Source organism: Falco naumanni, chromosome 8 (assembly GCF_017639655.2).
Source record: "Falco naumanni isolate bFalNau1 chromosome 8, bFalNau1.pat, whole genome shotgun sequence".
Classification (NCBI taxonomy): Eukaryota; Metazoa; Chordata; class Aves; order Falconiformes; family Falconidae; genus Falco; species Falco naumanni.
This window is the reverse complement of record NC_054061.1, coordinates 54,109,970-54,130,548: the sequence shown is the minus strand read 5'-3', so window position 1 is coordinate 54,130,548 and position 20,579 is coordinate 54,109,970. Positions and strand designations below refer to the sequence as shown.

At 41.9% G+C, this 20,579-nt stretch overlaps 1 protein-coding gene across 45 annotated transcripts in view; it reads right to left on the bottom strand.

Moving 5' to 3' along the window:
- Nucleotides 1-308: 308 nt before the first annotated feature.
- MAP2 (microtubule associated protein 2) overlaps nt 309-20,579 on the bottom strand; it is a 235,905-nt gene continuing 215,634 nt past the window's right edge. For 29 of the 45 annotated variants that reach the window (XM_040603928.1, XM_040603951.1, XM_040603946.1 and 26 more), the window contains 4 exons: nt 7,446-7,538; nt 5,808-5,889; nt 5,173-5,285; nt 309-4,479 (listed from right to left, as the gene is read on the bottom strand). In XM_040603928.1, coding sequence (XP_040459862.1) covers nt 4,264-4,479; nt 5,173-5,285; nt 5,808-5,889; nt 7,446-7,538 — 504 coding nt within the window. In that variant the 3' untranslated portion in view covers nt 309-4,263. The remainder of the gene's footprint in view (nt 4,480-5,172; nt 5,286-5,807; nt 5,890-7,445; nt 7,539-20,579) is intronic. The other 16 variants (XM_040603949.1, XM_040603955.1, XM_040603957.1 and 13 more) reach the window with 1 other exon arrangement.

Genomic DNA, 20,579 nt, shown 5'->3' with positions numbered 1-20,579 from the left:
CTCAGTGCGGCGTGCTGCTCAGCCTCGCCTCCGGGCTGGCACCCCGGGGGGCAGGCCGCGGTAACCTATTCACACAAAGCAGGGAAATAGTACCGCCCAGAGAGGACGCTAGCTGTAAAACCGGGTTCTTTTGGCAAAAAGTAACGGGGACTAGCTGAGAAATACGACTTAATCTGCCCTGCCTTCTGGCGAGACTGACTGTGCAACACCAGCAGGTGGATCACAAGTTTTTCCGCGCTGGGCAGTGACGCGCAGAGGTTGAATGTAGCAGGAGCTGTGTCACAAACAGTGGAAACAGACACAAGTGGTTAGATGACAAGCGATTTTATTTTGCAAAACAATCACTATACAGCAACAAATACAATTGCAAATCGGATTGAAAAACATGAACTACCTACCACCAGCCATTCAAGAAATGCCTCTTTTATGGTAACAGGCTCTAGAATTATCAGAAAAAACACAGGTTTGTAACAGCAGACTGTATTTCTTAACATCCCAGCATACAGCATGTTTATTTGTTGGCTTTTTCTCTTTGCTAAAGTTGAAGTGGCTTTTACACGCTTGACTTTTCCAAGTGTGAAACTAATTTACCTTCCTGCAGTGGGAATTGCTGGAGTTGCAGAGGGAGTTGCTTTAGCAATCTGACTAGCGAGTGAACTCGACACACACCTAGGCTAGAAATCTACCTGCGTTGATTTTCATAGCAAACATGATCTACTCTTCAAGGCATTTGCCTTTGAAGGGCCATTTGTACTTGGGTTTCAAACGGTATTTGGTCCAGCACAGAAAAACCTTCTGCTCACATGTGGTAGTCCACACAGGCTGCCTTTCGACTCCCTTTGGGTCGTGTATATAGGCACACTTAGATTTGTAAGCAGTCATGATGAGGTTATTACTGTACCTTAGCAGAGTGTTGAATGGGTAATACCATTTACTGCTGTACAGTGAAAATATAATAGCCCTTGTGGGCACACAATTTCCCTCATCAGTATTAGTTTTTCTTTTATTGTTGCTGGACAGAGGTTTGCTCAACTTTGATTTCTTTCTGCTTATAGTTACATAGAAACAGAACTCTGCAGATGGGGCAGAAGCACTTTTTCTTTTGTCCCTACAACCTGATGGATTATTGATTTGGGGCTCTCCCCTAGCTAAGGTTTCACTATTCCTTTTGTCTGGATTATCTCTGCTTTGTTACAGAGTTGGGTCTCAGGCACCCAACATACCTGCTGGCTCAACATGCCTGTGGAAAAGAAACACAACGGATGCAGTTTCCAGGAAGCTGGCTCTATCTTCTTTAGTGGGCATTACATATTTACAAAACCGTTGTTTTTAAAACCAACACTCTTCTTGAGAAGTTAAGATTAATATGACATTTTTCAGTGAACATATAGAGTCATGTAACTTGGTTTTTTTTTAATTATTATTTGATAGCACAAAACTCTTGATTTCTTTCCATCTAACTCCACATCGTTCTAGGATTCTTTCTATGGAAGGATGATTATGATTACAAAGGTCTTTGCTTGAGTCAAGACAAGAAAGCTCATTTTAACGCATGAAATCAATGACTCTGTGTGTTACACCACTCTAATTTTGGACTCATAGGTGGATTAACTAAGCTTCATTTCCTAGAGTACGAGTACATCATGTCAGTTTTAAAAGCAGAGTAAAAAAAAAAAATTGAGTCTCAAGTTAACACTGTTGTCACTAGCTGGTGTTCAGCCTCAGAGAAGCTGAGGTTCAGTAGTACCGCAGGCCCTCTCCCACATTGGCAAAAGGCATAAAATAAGAAGCACTGCAAGGCTAATTTATATTAATTGATAGCATGTTCAGAGCAACATGATATAAATACTGGTTTTTTTTCTTTCTGTCTGTTGTTTTTCTAGAAAAATGGGAAGAGGCTTTTAGTGCACCTCACTTGACACTGTTTCCATGTGAATTCTTAGGATTACTCTAAGCAAAAGTATAACAAATAGAAGGCAGAAATCAGAATCCTCCAGATGCACTTAGCATGGTTCTAAACTCACTGTCCTTTGTATATAACAACCAACTTACAAACAGTATTAGGTACTTTATAGTGTGAAAAAGCTTTTTGCAGAGCTGAAATGTTGTGTGTGAGGCTGTTAGGACTTCATCTTCAGGAACATTTTTAGAGATGTAACCATTTTGTTCTTCTTTGTACTGCTGTGAAAGCTTAGCCAAAATCCCCCTTTGGTCCACTGAGTATTTACTGTCTAGTAACTGTACATTCACTACCTGAATTTAATGACAGGGAATCCTGTGCTATTCATTATTGGAATACCTCTCCACAGACATAAAAATCTTCTCTAGGAGTCTTTTCAGATCAAACCCCAACACACACACACACACACACACATTAGGAAGGAAAAAGAACAGATCAAAAGCTTCCAACACACAATGTTAACCTAATACATGTATCAAGTATAGCTCAACTGACAGTGCAAAGTTTAGTCAAGAGATTTCAAAAGGAAAAGATCAAACAATCTGCAAGAATGTAAACTGGTCATTTCATAATGTCTACTGTACATATAGTATCAGCAGATTATTATCCGCTGATGAGTAATACTACCATATTACCTTCAGTGTTCTCTTAGTGTCCATACAATAGTGTTGCAGTTCTCACAGGTAACTCCGTTAGATCAGTTGTTTATATATCTCTGCCTTTTATCTTTTATGCACACTTTTTCTTATACTTTTTATAGTCGATATAATCCCACTTTGCTCAGCTCAGATTTTAAGATGCCTATCTATCGATGAATCGCTATGGCAACCCAGTCTAGGGAGCGCATTTTATTTATTCACGTACTATAATTTACAGGCATCTCTGTTATGTTTATCACTGTTTTCTGAGTGCCTGAGTGTATACATGAGACATCACTTAAAGGAGTGGAAACAACATCTGAATACTTTTTTTCTGTGTTTCAACTTTAGCAAAAGAAAAAAATAAATAAATCTAACATTCACTGTTAACTATGGGAGTTTAAAAAAACAAACAAACAGGAAATAAAGAAAAAAAAATCCAGAACCAAACTATTGTGGATTGTTAAAAAATCCATAATCCAAACTCAGCCATCTTTGGAGACCCTTTTACAAACGTCTGGACCCCACAAAAATCATAGCTTTGTGAAGAAAGGGAGGGAAGGGAAGAGGGAAGGAATCCTTTTTCTAGCATCACAGAAGAGACTTGCATCTGGCACTAAAACAGGGTCACGGCTTTTAGTTGTTACAGAAAGCAACTTCATGCTAAAATTTTCCTCTTTTTTAAATGTATTCTTATGAATAGGGAAAAAAAACCCTGCTAACATCTACTTTTACATACCTAAAATTGCAACACCAAAGGGTGCAAGAGACACAGATACTGTGAATAAAGAAGTAGAATATTCAAGTATATGAGGAGGGTATATCACAAATGGCCACAGAGAAATATATATATCTATAATACTGTATCAAACAGATGGAAAGGATGTGAAACCAGTGGTGTGTACACAAATCTAGCCGCTTAACCAACTTTCTAATCAGACACAAGTCTGTTGGGGTGGAAGTGCTTGCTTTCAACAGCATTTTTACGTCACTTCCCCAAGCATGGTTCAAATGTTTTCAACTATTTTTAGTTATTAGTTAAATAATTTATTGGCTTTTCAGCTATACACTGACATAATTATCCAGGCCCAAAAAAATGTTAATAACTTAACCCAACTTTTGTTCTACTCATTTATACAAAATAACACTTTTTTTTTTTTTTTTAAACTTGAATTTCTCTATATGCCCTTCTTTCTGGTAAGCAGACTGTTAATTTAACCTGTAATAACTTACAATGGGCAACTTTTCTTTTTTTATTTCCCCATCTGTCAACAGAACAGTGAAATGAGCAACTTGGGATATTAACAAGGCTCTTCAGAAAGAGGTGGATGGCCTTCAGGCACATGAAAGGTAAAAATGCATTTTATCATAGTACGGTACTCCATGCAAGACAGAGCAGAGCAACAATAATTGTCCAATGTAACATACTGCAGTTGTATACCCATATAAAGCCAGTGTCTTCCTGTTGTAAATGGAGATCAGGCCAATTTCTGCATCTATTTAATTATTTTTTTCCTTTTATTAACTGTATGGTAACTACAAGTCTTGGGATGTGACTTAGTTTTAGACATGGTAAAGAATGAATGTAACACCTGCTCTGAGCCCATTCCTGCCAAGAGCTCATGCCTAAATATTATTACTTCATACAACGCGAAATGAGCAAATTCATAAGCCCTGCTTAGCAAGGGCTGCTGTGACATCTTCAGCAAGGGTAGCAAGCTGGGGTGATTCAAGCAGGTTGATGCTTCCAGAGGATGAGACGTTGCTGAGTCTGCGTGGTGAAGCCACGCTGGACCTGCCTGGTGACTGCGTGATGATCTCAGCCCCGTGATCAACACGGGCTTTAGCGTGCTCTCTGAAGTTTAGCTTCTGGCTGTCAATCTGCTCCAGGAAAGCAAAGAATTTAACACATTATGTATTCACCAAATTATCTCATTATAGATCATCATTTAGGTCTTATTTTGTTTATTTTTAAGAACTCTTTAGAAGGATTGAAGCTTTTTTACTCCTTAGAATAACTGAAGCTGAAGATTTTGGCACCTTGTTTTATATATACTGGCTTATTATGTCACATTCTCTTTTCTATTTCTGGCTCTGATGGATGCTTTAAGGAGTAGTACCATTGTTCCTAGCTGTATGAATTTAACAGATATTTTACGGGCATTGAATTTGTTTCTGAAATCTATATTTTCTTATATTTGTGGGAGTGATCTTACTTTCAAGATATTTTCCTTCTGTTTCACAAAGTAGTCCTGATCCTCTGGGATACCCCCATTACAAACTTGCTAGATCATACCTATGCTGTACAATGGTCCCAAACAAGGTTTACCTTTAGGGGGAAAGCCAGTGCACAAACTACAGGAGGTTTCACTTTAAAATTCACTCTCAGCTTAGAAATGGATGTGAGATTGGTCCTTCCAAATTCCAAAGGGAACAAATATCATATGAGTGTGCTTGAAGGAGAACAAGATGTTTCCTACTCAATTCAGAGCCATCACTGAATTCACAGCTCTCATAACCTCACTGGGCCAGGGGCACAGTGGTAGTCTTTTTCTCTGATAGCTGTCCCCTTACCTTGACATTACCACCGCCAGGTACATGGTGGGCATTTTCCAGTGAACCAACTTTAGCCTGAGCTTTTTCTTTGAAATCCAGTTTCACGCTTTCAATTTTCACACGCCCACCTCCTACACAGAAAAAGGAAATACAGATTAAGAGGCTGGAATTGTTCAGGAGAAAGTCTGACTTGATGCACATGGATGCACTCACATTACTTCCCTTTTAGTTGAGATCTAATGGTTTTAGAGAAGCACAGAAAACCATGCTGCCTGTTCAGTAGAATGTAAAATCTACAACACAGATTCAAACTGTAAGCATATGCTGCTGCCCTACAGATTTTCATGGCATTTAAGCACATGCTTAAGTATTTTGCTAACTTCAGCCTGCATTTCAGTATCTTATCAAACTAACATTACGCCACAATAGCATCCTTCCGCATTACATTTTTATCTCCTCTCTGAACTAGGTGGTCCCATACCTTTATGTCTTTATATATGTAGTTAAGTAGAGTTAAGAATATTACTTTTATCAACAAAGTGTATTTACTTTCTCTTAGACTATAAAAGAGAATACTATTGTCCATGATTTCTCCTTTACATAACAGGATTAGGTCTTTGCTTTGTTTTGCCTCCCAGAAATTGCTGCAATACCTGGCTTGTGGTGGATGTTCTTGAGTGACCCACACTTGGAAGTCACATGACTCAAGTCAATCTTCTTGGTTACAATTTGTACCTGTCAAAAGCACACACACATATGAATTACAGGAATGAAAATAATAAAATAAACAAAAAGCCAAACCCTGCAGAGGGAGAGCCCAAGCCTCTACAAACCACTGGAAAAGGAGAGATGGTTAGTAGAAAACAGACCATGCCACAAAGGAGCAAACACCTACATTAATACAGCAAGCTTCCTTCCCGCCTAGGGAAATGACAGAGCTGGGTTAAGCTTTACTATTAGCAAAACAAAGAGGAGGACAAAGAAGATCAGCTTGTGGGTTCTTTCTAAAATGTTTCTCAGCCTTCTCTCAGGGTGGAAGCTCTAAAGCCCTGCATGTATCAGGGCTCATTCCATTTGCTTCTGCTCTTGAACGTGCATCCTGGCAACTAGGAATATTTCAGTGGCTGTTTATTTTTCTTCTACCATCTGTTCCATATCTTTCTGCATCTAAATATGGTATGCATTTCATGTCAATCTGCTGTTGAGAGTCTGATGAATCTACAGATGTGACTCCCGCAGCTGTACCTGAGCTGGCTGGTATTCAGCCAGCCGCTCGGCTCGGTGGTGCTCACAGGAGAGCAGTGGCACCACTCTGCTCAGCCAGGCAGCAGCACAGGCACCCTCCCTTTCCTCTGCTGCCGGCCACATTACTATGACTGTGGTGAGCCCCACTTTGGAACAGCCACAGAGCAACACTCTCACCTTATCGTGCTCCCATATGCAGCCCACAATCACAGTGACTGTGTTCACTGGTCTTGAGAAGCTGCAGCCTCTCCAAGCCAGACAGGAGCTTCAGAATGACTGCAAAGCCACTGGTTTGCTCACATCACCAGCAATGACTTAAGCCAGCACCGGTGGCTGTGCTGAATCTGTTTGGATCAGACATGCCCACGCCATCAGCTCTCCCACCTGAACAGGAGATCCTTTCTGTCAGGGTTGTCATAGCCACCACCTTCAGCTGTTCCGGCATGACTGCTGGAACTAATGGGCATCTGGCCAAACCCTGAGCAACCTCAGTTTGTTATACTGGAATAATGCTGTGACATTAACATTAGCACTCAGCATGCTGGCTGCTCACACCCTCTCTCTGAGCTTTCTTTGTCCTTATGTTTTATTTTTCTTCTTCCTCTCTGATGAATACATGTAACTGCAAGGTTAGCTTAGGAAGGACAGAAGCACTGGAAGATACCCAGGTACAAGGCTGGAGTCTCACTGTGAGCTGCAGTTTCTTCCTGGAAATTACTTTCTTGGGCCACTCCCATGAAAGGCACTGAACCATTTTGGCTCACACTGGACTTTTACTGTCAGCACCTTTGGGCACTTAGAGATAACCCTTCTTTTCTCATTTTCTTTTCCTGTCCAAGTTTTGGAAATGTGTCGTGCTCTATGGAGAAGATTGGGAGGCCACCACTGCATACACAGGGCTCACACGACTACCAGACCAGACTCACATGTGAAACAATAGCAAGAAGGAAAATAGTGCTGAAAGGAAGGGAGACAGAGGGGTCTGGCTGTGCAAGGTGGGTCACCACAGTGGAGATGCCTGTTCACAGGGTGTCTGTACTACTTACATTTCCTCCCCCTGCAGAATGTTTGATGTTATCTCTGGAACCACACCGGGATTGAATATCGCTAAAATCGATCTTCTTGTTTAAAATCCTAACCTAAAAGGAATCGGAGGTAACTTACTATATACTGTACACACACTCCATCAGGCTGCAGGATGAGGAAGCCAGGGTAATTTTACCTCCTGCTGTGATTACTTCATCTGACACTTGTATTGAAACGTGAGAAAGTAAACCACGTGACTCTCTATGCTTGGTATACTAACACAGCCTATGTAAATACACTATGCTTCTCTTTTTCTACCTCATGAAGTGGTGGTGAAATATAAAGGGGAAAGTTTTCATGATGAGAGATATGAAAGGTGCCTTTTCCCTGAAAAACTCAAAGGATTCTTTGCTTCTCTGGACTGGAAATAGTCCTTGGACAGCCTGTCCTAAGTTCTCTTGAGCGATGACCAGTGTTTCTGCTGAACTGGCCACAAGGTAAAGATGTAAACCCTCCTTCCCACAGCTCAGCACTCCAGCCTTTGATGCAGAAAACCCAGATCCAGCCAGCTCAGGCATGGGTTCAAATCCAGAGGTATTTCGCCCCTCCTTCTGCCATACAGTTGTAGCAGTGGCTACATACATACAACAGACCTCAGAGTGTCCTGTGAAAGGGGACTGAAAATTAATTAAACTGAAACCAGAGCTCTCTACTGCTCACTCTCTTTACTGTCATCTACTAAAGAGCAATGCAGAAAACAACAGCATCTGGAAACCTACAGCTGCAATCACTGCTTCTTGATTTCTGTTGCTGGCCATAAAATTGGTTACAACTTTCTGGTGCTAGCAGCACTGTGTTTCTCTCCTGTGCTCTTTGTTTCTGGCAGAACAAGTACCTGACCTTCCCTTGATGGCACCGGTCTCCCTTACAGATGCCGGAAGCCCACATTTTTTCTGTGTTACCACAGCCACAGGTGCACTGCAGGCATATGGCAGTGCCTGGAGGTGCACTCCACAAAGGGAGGCCACATTATCCCATGCTTGACCTTGATCTTGACCCTCATGTCACAGCAGTTCCTCCACCTGTCAAAACTCAGGTGCCACCAGTAATTACCCTCCCAGGAATTGATGTGCTGCTGGATGGCCATTACCAGCAGGCAGGGACAACTGGGTGTAGGGTACACACCTGAGTGACACCACTTCCAGACTTCTTTCTGCACAAGAGCAGGGGACTGTCCTCACCAGTATTAGGCTTTTCAGGTGTGTGAGAAGGTGTTTCTGGCTGAGGCTGCACCAGAGCCTTCTTTGCACTAGAAGCTTTTAGTTACTCAGAGTGCCACCTGTGCAACATATTCTTTCTCTAGGTAAATATGAAGTCTATTCAAATGTTATGTTGGATTTTATTTATCTCTATATTATTAATATGAATATACACTCTTTCCTGTACAGAAAGCCACAGAATTTTGGGCACTATCTATTAATTTTGCTAAATGAGCTTCACTGACATATGACTTAGCACAGTCCTGTTGGCTGCTGTTGTAAGTAAACCTACAGCAACAAAGCAACATTGAGATAAAAGAGAGGGAAAAATACACCGGAGCACCTTATTGCAGCTTCTTACCACTCCAGGAACACAAAGCAGCTGCAAACCAGCTGAAGCAGTCAGTGGGAGGAAGAAAATTTTGTGCAGTTTCTGCTTCCTGGCTTCAGGTCCCCAGACTGCCCCAGGCTCCCTAATAAATCTGAGACACTCCCTCTCTGTGCCTGACCTCTCCAAACTAGGAAAAGACTATTTGCCCCCTTACAGGGATATCAGATTTTGCAGCTTTTGGCTCCTGCAGTGGGCATAACATCACATTTAGGTAACGAGTCAAATTCTCAGGCACTGAGCATCTGGAGCACACCCTTGACTTAAGTCCAGTAAACTCCAAGAAGAAACTTTCAGAGGATCACACTTTGCAGCCAATGTGAAGAATTCCTTCACAGCAAGCTGTTTCATGGGTCCCCCTCATTACATATAACATAACTGCTAAAGCATTCGAACCACTAGGATGTTAAGTGTTCTCTTGCTTTAATTGTTAAAGATCTGTGGTGATGGCATGCTCAGCAATAAGGGTGATAACAGCACCAGAAAATCCCGCAACTTGTAGGTCACCTTCAGAAGGGCATCTTCTGCAGGCAAACCAATTTCTGTCTTTCTCCCTCCTATCTGCTTAATCCTTTCAAGTAAACCAACGTACACTGAAACATTGTATGCAAATGCCTTTGGAGTTTTATGCTTGTGCTTTCTCCAAATATACTATTCCTTTAAAAATGTAACGCGGTACTATAGAAGACAGGTGTCACATCAGTTACAGAAACACATGTCAGATGTGCAGTCAGATCTGGCTCTCAGACAGCTTCAGGCCAGACACAACTGGGCAAAACAGAAAACCTTCCTAGCACTTTCTGAGCACATCTCTCAGCAATGGATCAGCAGTACCTCTTAGCAATGGCCACAGGGAAGCATCTGCTCTGAAAATGCTAACTTAGGGGTCATGGCAAGACCTCAGTGCTGTGCAGTGGGGGCCTGTAGCTTAAAATGAAGCCAAAGCAAGGTGATAAGTTGAGAGGGTGCCTTTGATCAAGTGCCTAAAGGTTGATTTGCACCCAGAAGTCTGACAATTTATGAGTCTCACGGCCTATGGACCTGGCTAGCAGATATGTAAAGGACCAATCATGTCAATTATCTTCTGTCTTACTTGGTGAAATGTGCCCCTGTGTAGAGGGGCCAGCAGGAGACCTATGTATCATTTATGTCCTATGCTGAGGGCTGAAGTGAGCTGAGTGATATGGATGTGTTGTGCTGATCATCTGGCAAGGGAGGAGCTACAGTGATCCAGGTTTTCCCCGATGATCTGTTTCTCACTTTCCTGGAATATATCAATATCCCTGCACATACTGAAATCATGACTGCCCTCTATAACTAAATGTTCCACAAACTAATGGCGTCTTGTTTCCTATAGTTGAAGGCTTTAAACTGCTTAATCCCTCCACCCTATATTCTTCAGCGATCCCCTCTCGCCAGCAGTATCTCCCAAGCTGCTAGACCCGGCGAACAGAAGCCCATACACAACCCATCAGCTGTTTGTTGTCTCTGATTGTGGAGGAGGACTGAGTTATCGCTGCCTTTACACCAATGACTGTGTTATGCTGAGTCTCTGTTTCGTATCCAGTCAAAAAGTATCACCCAACTTGGAGGGACCACCTGTGTTTCTAACCACTGCTCCCTTGCCAGCACTGGTTGAAATCAGCCAACAAGTTACAAATGAGTTGAGGAAGGCTGAGACTGCCAGCCAGACAGCGTGACTGCATGAGCTTTGTTTCCTTTGAGAAATCAGCCTGTAAACATGAGAGAGAGAGTACCAGAGAGGGACAGGAACTATTTAGGCTAAAGAGAAACTTTGGCTTGCAAACAAAGAGTGTAAACTGACTGTGAATTATTTGAAGCTGGAACCTAGAGGGAAATTTGTAATTACCAGAGCTGGGAGTCTCTGGAGCTGCCTCCCAAGGGAACAGAGCTACAACAAGAAAATTATAAACTTTTATGATGGCGCTTGATGAAAGGAATTAGATGATGCAGCTGCCTGCACTAGAGACAGCATGAACACCATGACTCACCAGGAAGGTCTCAGTGTTCCTGAATGTGTATGTACATCTTATATGGGGGTGGAGGTGTTGTAGGGATGTACATATATGCACTTCAGTTGTGCTGTGCATTAAATGAATGATCAAGCCTGTTCATACTCTCACTCAGGAAAGGGAACATTTTAGTCCCTTTAGTGAGCTTTCTCTTCACACTCACTAAACATCCCAACAAGATGATGTCCTGACAGTCCCTCGTAACACTTGTGCTGATTTGCCAGTCTGAAATGGGTACATTCTCTTCTGATCCAGCACTGGTTTGCCCAGGTATGCTGGATAGGGCCTGGAAGTCAGTAATTTGATCATGACCAAGCTGAGGTTCCTCAGCTTTATGAAGTGAAACCACAGTGGAGAAATTAAGCGTTACAGACAATGCTGGGTTTATTCCAGAAAACCACATTGCCCAAGGAAAAACTGGCTTCTCTCTGAAGCTCTGAAAGTCTGACAAGACCCTCTCCCCACTCTGTCCTCTGGTGACTAGTCCAAAACTGAAGCCCAGGGCCACAGCCTCACTGACTCACAGTACTTCTAGGTAATCCCCAGCAGGAATCAGACACTGTGCTCCAATACCTTCTGTGCTGTTTGAATGCTATCTGTAAAAGTACTGGGAGATTCAGGGCATTTATGAGTAGTCTGCTAGGAAACCAAGTGTTGAAGGTATTTTTCCCCACAGTTAATTTAGATGAAGAATATATTGATCTGCACTCATCGGGGTAAACTAATTCCCTTCTGGCCTGACTGGCAATCTAAACAGGAAAGGGCTGTGGTCCAAGGGCAACATCTACACTAGACCAGAGGGGATGTTTTGGGGTTTAGCTGGCTGACATGACCTCAGGCAGGCCCTCCTCTGTCAGTACTGCACTGCTAGGTTCTTGATGAGCAGAAAGGCAGAGAAATGCAAGAGAATTTAGTTCAGTTGTGCCTCACTGCTAAAGACATCAATAACTGAAAACTGCTTATGAAAGAAAAAAATATGTTCCATGGGTGCATAGAATCATTTAGTTCAGCTACTTGTCACAAGAGGGAAAGCTCCTAACCTACCAGCATCTGGGCACAGAATCTGTAAACAGCTTCCTTCCCATGGTGTATGACACTGGTACACACCAAAACAAAGATACTCGAAGAACAAATATTGTGATGCTGATGAAATTACAGGCTCTGAATTTATTTTCCAAGATGCTGATGATTTATGTTCTCCCTGCCTTGCAATTATGGCCTCTGAGAAGCTCTACCACAAGCACTGTGTCTGAAGTGTTTAAAAATACTCTAGCTTGGCACTGCTTGCAGTTCAAACATGCTGTGGGGCTGTGATATTGGGAAAAGCTCCCAGACTCCTAACGACTTATCAAAAAGGGCAGGTTCCTCCTACTTACCACAGCATCATAGTAATTTGACAGAGCTACATCCCAGGAACTAGACATTATTTCAGTGTTTGGTCTGCTGGTTAACACAGGGATTGAATGAGACAAGAACTGGTCTTGCATTGGAAGCAAGGTTAAGGTTAAAACCTGATTAGAATCAAGAAGCAATTCTAAGTGCTTCCAAATCTATATGCTGCCAAGGACAAATGATACTACAGTTTTCATGCTCCTGGCAGAGGCTCCAGGTAGAGGAAAGGGAGGGGGAAGGGTATTTATTTGGCTTAGCAAAGTCCTTGAAGAGAAAGACTGTGCCTCAGACTTTCCACATCTACAAACAGAGCTTGCAACCATGTTTAGCCTTTGCACTCCTAAAATTACTGGATACACAACAGTGGTGAAGCTGCCAGCCTACAAGCTAGTGAGATTCAAAAGAAAAGGCTGCACTGGACATAGCATAGACAAAATAACGTATCATCCTTCTCTTGCTCCTCGTAAAGGGGGAACAAGATTGGTTCATTTCTGACTCTTAAAAACGTACCCAGAGACAGACACAGCACGTAGTATTTCAGCCTGAACAGCTAAACTGTGAAACAATTAGAAACAACTGAAAATAGGTGCTTTCAGTGGAAAGTATGAGTAAAATCAAAGAGGTGTCTTGCAATCAGCCATGTCTAATACTTGCATGGGACAGTGCAACGATGGCTGACTTACAAGCTTCTTTCTACCTACTTGAAATCAGTGTATTCAACTAATTAATAAGGTGGCCATACTGAACTAGGCATGTCCCTACCGATAAAGGGAGAAAAGGCCTATAAAAAAACACTGAGAGGTTTTGCATAATTGTGCTGGGAAATACAAAGCAAAATGACCATTTTCCATGCCAAAGAGTTTACAGTCAAGAAACAACAACTGATTTGAACAGACAGCTCAGGGAAGTACAAGATCCATGTCAGATGAACTGTAACATGTGCTCTGTAATCATACTCCTTACTACATGTGGGGAGCCAATCAAAAGAATCTTAAAAGAAATCAAAAAGATCCTAGGAGCCCAATTAATCCACCTAAAATACAGGGTGGTCCTTGTTTTAGTAGTCCCTTAAACAAAAACCCAACGAAACAGATTTTACGTAACTACAGAGTTTGATACTTAAATTTTAAAGGCAACAGTCCCCACTCATGGAAAGAGTACAAGTAGTTTCAAGTATCAAATGCTGAGCGTCAGCTCTCATAGTTTTCAAATCAGTTGCCTAACCTTTAAGAAAGGATGAGTTTTGAGTCACTATGTCTGGATTTTCTTTAGCATAATGGAGAAAAGTAGGTTGTTCAGTTCAAGTTAAAAAAAAAATAATCTTGTATGTATCTCTTCGTACAAGCTGGCTTTCCCAAAGCTCAGCAGATGTGTCCCTTAGCATCTCTTTTTATTGTTCAAATCCAAATTTCCAGATAAAACCTGATATTTTTATCCTTTCCTTCCTGCCCTTTCCCATATAGCAAAATAAACTCTTGCTCTCACATTTCCATGAAAGACAACACTATTATATGACCAAACAGCTCTAAACCAGATTATATATTACCTGAATTTTTTTTTCCAAAAGAACAACCTTCCCCATTTTATTTCTCAAAATGTAGATGAGTTAGAGCACAGGTGAAAAAGCCTCCTCTGCTGAACTTGCTCCTGGGATGACTCAGACTTTCTAGGAACTTATGTCCTGGCAATTTCAATCTACTCCAGAAAAAAAAAATAAAAAAATCAGCTTCTCCCCTTGCTATTAATAGGACACCAACAAAGTATGGTATGTCACAGCTGGGATTTGTCTTCTCTAACATTAGGCAGCTAAGAGTTGGAACCAGTCACTTAAGCTGCCACTGTAGTTGATGGAAAGATACTGAATCCTTCACAAAGTGATACCTTCAACTCTAGGTAGACAGATCGAACACACTCTCATCTGACTGGCAGAAATCAGTGCACTGCTGCCAACTGCCTTCAAAAGAGGGAAAAGTGTTGGTTTATGGCTACTGTAGTCAGTGGAAGCTTTGTTACTGGCTAGAGCCCCATCAGACAGCTTGTGACTCTCTCAGTCATGGTTCACAGTTTGCCCTCAATGAGCAAGTTTTGTAAAATGATGTGCATTTTACAGATGGTTGAGGCAGAGCAGTGATGTTACTCTGTCCCAGCCACACAGAAAGTGAATGTTAGATCTGGATAGAAAGTCCTAGTTTCCTGCTCATTTCTACCAAACCAACCTCTTTCCTCAAAGAAAGTTTCTGAAACTTGCTAGAGCCTGGCAACGATTGCTTCATTTTTCTAAAATATGAGTCAGGAAGATGATCTTGCTTTTTATCCAGAATAATTCAAGGCTTAACTGTACAGACTGTACTCGGGCAAGCCTTCCATTAAATGAGTGCAGTCTGAACACAGGAGCTGCAAGATGTTATTTCTGTACAATCCACAACGATCAGCCAAAACTCTGAATTTCAAGGTTAAAAATGAGGGGTTTGTGCTATGACAGAGTTTTGAAGGTGTGCCTGAAACTCCTAATTTCTCTTTGCATTTGTAGATCTGCAATTAAAAAAGAATGAATTAGTCTCTAATTTTCAGTCCAGAACAAATCCCTTGAAATGTCTTGCAAATCCACAAAACCCAGAATGTATAAGGAAAACAAAAGGAGACTGACAGAGATGAATTTGTCTTACAGTTGTGAACTGTTGACTTGGTAAATGCAGAAACTTATTCCAATGAATGCAGCTAACAGTGTGGAAACAATTGCCTCCCAGTCTCTCATTAGCCAAGTATTTTAACAACAAAGTTACTATGTCAATCCACATCTCCCTGTACAGCTGCCTCCTGTGGCTCTGGCTAGGGAAAGCACCAAAGCTGGAACCTCACAAGCTCCTTTATGTTCATTGCTGTCCTGAGCAGGGACATTCTCTTAACTTGGGCCAAAGTGTTTTTGGCTCAGCTATGCTGCAGATCACAATGGATTGGAGAAGAAGTGCATAATGTACCAGAAGGAGATGGGAGACAGAATGGAACCCAGCAACAGCTCAGACTGCGCTTTTTGTTGGGCTATATTCTCCACTACCTCTCAGGATACTTCATCAGCCAGTGCACCAATAGCATATAACCTAGAACTTCCGATTAATTTTTGGGCAGTCATTAGTGTTCATAATGTGGTGCAAAGACGTGTGAAACAGGAGGGAGAGGAGTGCTTAAGATGCCATCTCAAGGGGAATTTCCTGAATTCCTTTTTGACCTGCAGTTCTCTCAGGAGGTGCTCAGCTCTGGTGCGCCACCAGACCTGTCTGTCTCTGCACTGACTGCATCGTGGCAAGCTGCAGCCAAGGCAGGGAACACTTCAGGAGCCTACTGTTCTCTGTAGATGGGGTTGTAAATTGTGATGATGCAGGGTGTGTGTGTGTGTGTTGTGAGGGAATCTCTCCTGCCATCCAAATTGATTTTGAAGCTAATAAAAAATTGTTCAAAGACAGTGACAGATATTTATCCAAGCTTCCTCCTCTGCCCAGCTCTGAGATGTCTTATCTTTCCTTGTGCCAGTCTGTTTTATCATCTAATGCAGATGCCTATTCTCCTTGCCAACCTTTTTTTAGTTTCTGGACTGAATAGTGATGTCATCAATTTATTCAGACTTTCTGACCCATGACTTATTGCACTTCATTTTCTACAGTTTAGGAAAGATGGTAAAGTTCGTACTTAATCTTCCTAAAAACCTTCAAGGAACACTTCATTCTTCAATATGGCTTAAGCATTTCATTTTTCTATGTGTCATCTTACTTCTTACAAGGTGCCTGGCTGTTACTATAGTTATCGGTAGTTTAAACCTTTTGCATGGCAGTCTAGTCTGTACAGCTCCATTCACTTCGATGAAGCTATGCTGACTCATATCCACTGAAGTTCTTGCCCACGGCTGAGATTTTAGATATAAATTTTCAGATTAAATTAAAAGAAATCTATCCTTGGTTGCTGGCCTATGATGCTTTCTATAATATTCTGCCTGGTCAGTAACAAAAAGATTCAATTAGTGCACTTTTGTTCTCTAATATGGTACAAACCACATCCATAGATGGAATTTCAAGAAGAAAAATAATCTGAACAGAAAAGAAAAAGCCCAGTCTTGGCATCTGAAACAGATTTAAAACCCCTTCCCCCCGTTCCCCCATGCTTCCCTTGGGCTGTCTGAGAAATAACAGATGCAAATGGGTTACTTTTGAAAGCACAGCATTTCCTCCACAGCTGATGCGGTGCGAAAATCCATCTGAAGCCCAGCAGACATACCCATGAGCAAGTCGCCTCTGAGCTTTGCCAAGAATGATACATTTCACCATACTCTACTATAAAGAGAAAACCAGACAACCACCTACTGGCTGCATCACAGAGCAGAGTAGCTCTCATCTCTCCAGACTGCAGAATACCAATTAAAAACATCTCAAGCCATCTATTCCTAGCAGGAGCTTAATGCAGTGCAAAGTTAGCTTGCTTCTTCCCCTAGAAGCATGCTCTTTCCCCTCCTCCCCCTGTCAGGTGGAGCAATTTCTCTCCTTTTCTTTGTTTCTGTGGCTGGCAAGTCAGAGCTGAAGTAAAATCAGTCTGCTGTCTGATGAGCTTTTGATGACATTCAAGGCTGAAGCACTGTATTTCTTGATTTATTTAGCATTCAAACATCCCCTGCTTCTTCAGCTCTGCACCTTAGCCTCTGGCAGTCTCAGAGTGTGGCTGCTTTCTCTAGGACAGCTGTAAGCTAAGAAAAGACCTTGTACTAGGTTCAGACATGCCTCTGGTAAAAAAGGATAGTCTGTCTCCAAATGACACTTTTGGGCTGCATATCTGTATTCATTTAGGGATCTGCACGTCATGTTTATGTACTTAACTTGCCCAGATATACGCTGGCTTTTTGTCTGCTTGTTTTTTGTGTGGTTATCACTATCAGCACTTCCATTTCAGGTTATAAAACTTACACAGCTTTCTGTTTGTTTCATGTATCATCACTAAAAGCAGATAGCAGATAACAGCTCATTTCAGCCAGTGCAGTATTTGCCACCGGACACTGAAGAATTGAGCAGACACAAGGAAATGAAATTAGCTTTCACGTGTTCCTCTCACAGACCCTATGAAATTCAACTGCAGAAACTGGAAAAGAATTCATTCTGAAACCTCTTGTCTAGACTGAGCAACTATGGCATAAAGGAGACATAAAGGAAAAACTCAGTGAGTCTCTCCACAGCTCGATAGCCACATACCACTGGGAATTAAAAAATGCTTTAGCTTCAATGACATTACGTCCACCCAGCAGATTTCCCCTGTGATCTCTGAAAGACTGAAATACCAACTGCTGTGCCATCCTTCGGTATCCAGCGAAGACTCTGTGCAACTCTATAGAACTGCTCAGGAAACATAGCTGTCTAGGTGTGCTGTTTGCAAAGAAATACGATTTGCTGTGGGCCCAGGCCCCTGGTCTTGTAGGTTGTTACAGTCCACAAAGAGTAACAGGGAGGAGGAGGACAGGCTAACATGGTGCTGGTTTTGAGCCCCATGTCCAGCACCTGGGCTTGTTCTGAGGAATGCTCATCCAGATGCACAGTTTGAACTCGTGTTCCGAGCCTCCTGAAGCCCCTGTGCACTGTGACCGTCTGCCATGCAATATGTCAAATGGGACTTGACTCCCGTACAAAATAATTACACAGACACTTGCAAAAATAACAGAGAAGAAACTTTGCTGAAGGCATTGTCTTCCTGACTTTATCTAACTGGCTACCATCCAAATCCTGGAAAGCAGTGAAAGTGTTAATTTACCATAAAACCAGGATCAACACCTAAGAGATACCATATAGTTTAAAATATAAGCCAAGGTTTTTTCTCTGGAAGATCTATGGTAGATGTAGGGTTCCAGTGTTAAGTTTTGATCAAATTTATTATTTTTTTTTCTGAGACAGAATTAGGCAAACCTCACTGTTCAGTACGTTTCACTATGAATTCCAAAACTCGGATACATATATGTAAGTATCTGATCAGGAAACATTGTGCAACTCAACTTTCTGGAATGTCTTGTCAGGAGAGCTGAATGGGGGAGCATGTTTTTCACCCTGATGCCCTGTCCCTGGAGGTAGTTGAGAAGTGAACCTTTTCTAAAGCACTCACACTGCCATTGCTGTCACGCAGCAATCCCAGGGAAGAAAAGGGAGCTGGGGGCACTGGGTGTTTTCCTTGTGGGGTTGTGTCCAAAATCAATATGAAATGCACAGGTGCTTTTTACAAAAAATAAATCAACATAATCTTTTACACCCGCAAGACTGAGTTGTCTATATTTTTGGCATAAATATTGGTAAGCTATATTCTTTTCCCTCATTCAGCCTCTTTGTTTCTAAATAAAATAGAATTTCTTCAAGGTTATAAATGGTTTTATAACTCTTTAAGTATTAATAGAATGGAATGCTTAACCCTGTAAGCTAGAGCAACTGTTCTTCCAAACAGAAAGACAAATTGCTTGGATGTAATTTTGGCTTTGAATGCCCTCTGTGCTACCATTTCTGCATTGCCTCAAATGAGAGACTATTCCAGCACTGGCCTTAGCTCTGCTTGGTAGGGCATTAAACAGAGACACTTCAGAGGAAGGTATAAACACTATATCTCAGGAAGATATATGGGACTTCCTGTCTGATTTTTCCTCAATCTCCAAAAATTTCTGCTTAGCTTAAAAGCCTACACCTTTACTGTCCTTTCCAAAGTTTGCTAAGTTCTGTCTGTAGTAACAGAGGATTTCAACAAGGCCAAGTGCAAGGTCCTGCACATGGGTGGGGGCAATCCCAAGCACAAATACAAGCTGAGCAGAGAATGGATTGCGAGCAGCCATGAGGAGAAAGACTTGGGGGTGTTGGTGGATGAGAAGCTCAACATGACCCAGCAATGTACATTTGCAGCCCAGAAAGCCAACCGAGCCCTGGGCTGCACCAAAAGAAGCGTGGCCAGAAGGCTGAGGAAGGCAATTCTCCCCTTCTACTCTGCTCTTGTGAGACCCCACCTGGAGCACTGTGTTCAGCTCTGTGGCCCCCAACATAATAAGGACATGGACCTGGAATGAGTCCAGGGGAGGGCCACAAAGATGGTCAGAGGGCTGCAGCACCTCTCCTATGAACACAGGTTGAGAGTTGGGGCTTTTCAGCCTGGAGAAGAGAAGGCACTGGAGAGACCTTCTAGCAGCCTTCCAGTACTTAAAGGGGGCTTATAAGAAAGATGAGGACAAGCTTTTTAGCAGGGGTTGTTATGATAGGGCAAGGGCTAATGGTTTTAAACTGAATGAGGGTAGATTTAGACCAGCTATAAGGAAGAAATTCTTCACTGTGATGGTGGTGAGGCACTGGAACAGGCTGCCCACAGGAGCTGTGGAGGCCCCATCCCTGGCAGTGTTCAAGGCCACGCTGGAGGGGGTTGGAACTAGATGACCTTTAAGGTCCCCTCTAACCCAAACCATTCTATGATTTTGTTGCCCTACATACATATTTAGTCTTCAGCCAAAAGCAATCCTCATGAAAATGCACTTCATTGCAAAACTCTGCAAGGTATGAAACAGTATTTTTTTTTTTTTTTTTTTTTGCCTTTTAACTGCATCAACATGTCCCTGAATTCTTGTTCTTTCAGAGAGTGAGAACAGAAAATCCTGATCTCCCTTATTACACATTCACCTTTTCTTATATTACGTACATTCTCCAGTTTATGTAATACACAATTTAGGTGTTTGTTTTTTTTTTTTTTTTTAATAAAATTTAAGCCCTGTTCCTGCTTATTCAAACTCTACAGAAAAACAGGTCTGTCCCCTCCCATCATCTTTAACTGGGGGTAGATTTACCAGGTCGGAGGCTGCAACCATCAGTAACATCACCCAACACAATGCATGTGTTACATAAAATGACACAGGAAAAGGTCATGATGCTATGCAATCCTGCTAACATCTATCTAGGTTGAATTTACACTTGCTTGAATTAAAACAAACCTCTTTCATTTGTGATGGTTGTGATGAAGACTAAGAAAGCAGCAACTGCTGAGACTCAGGCTGAAACAGATCTATGGCATGAAGTGCAAACTCTTGTTTGAAAATTT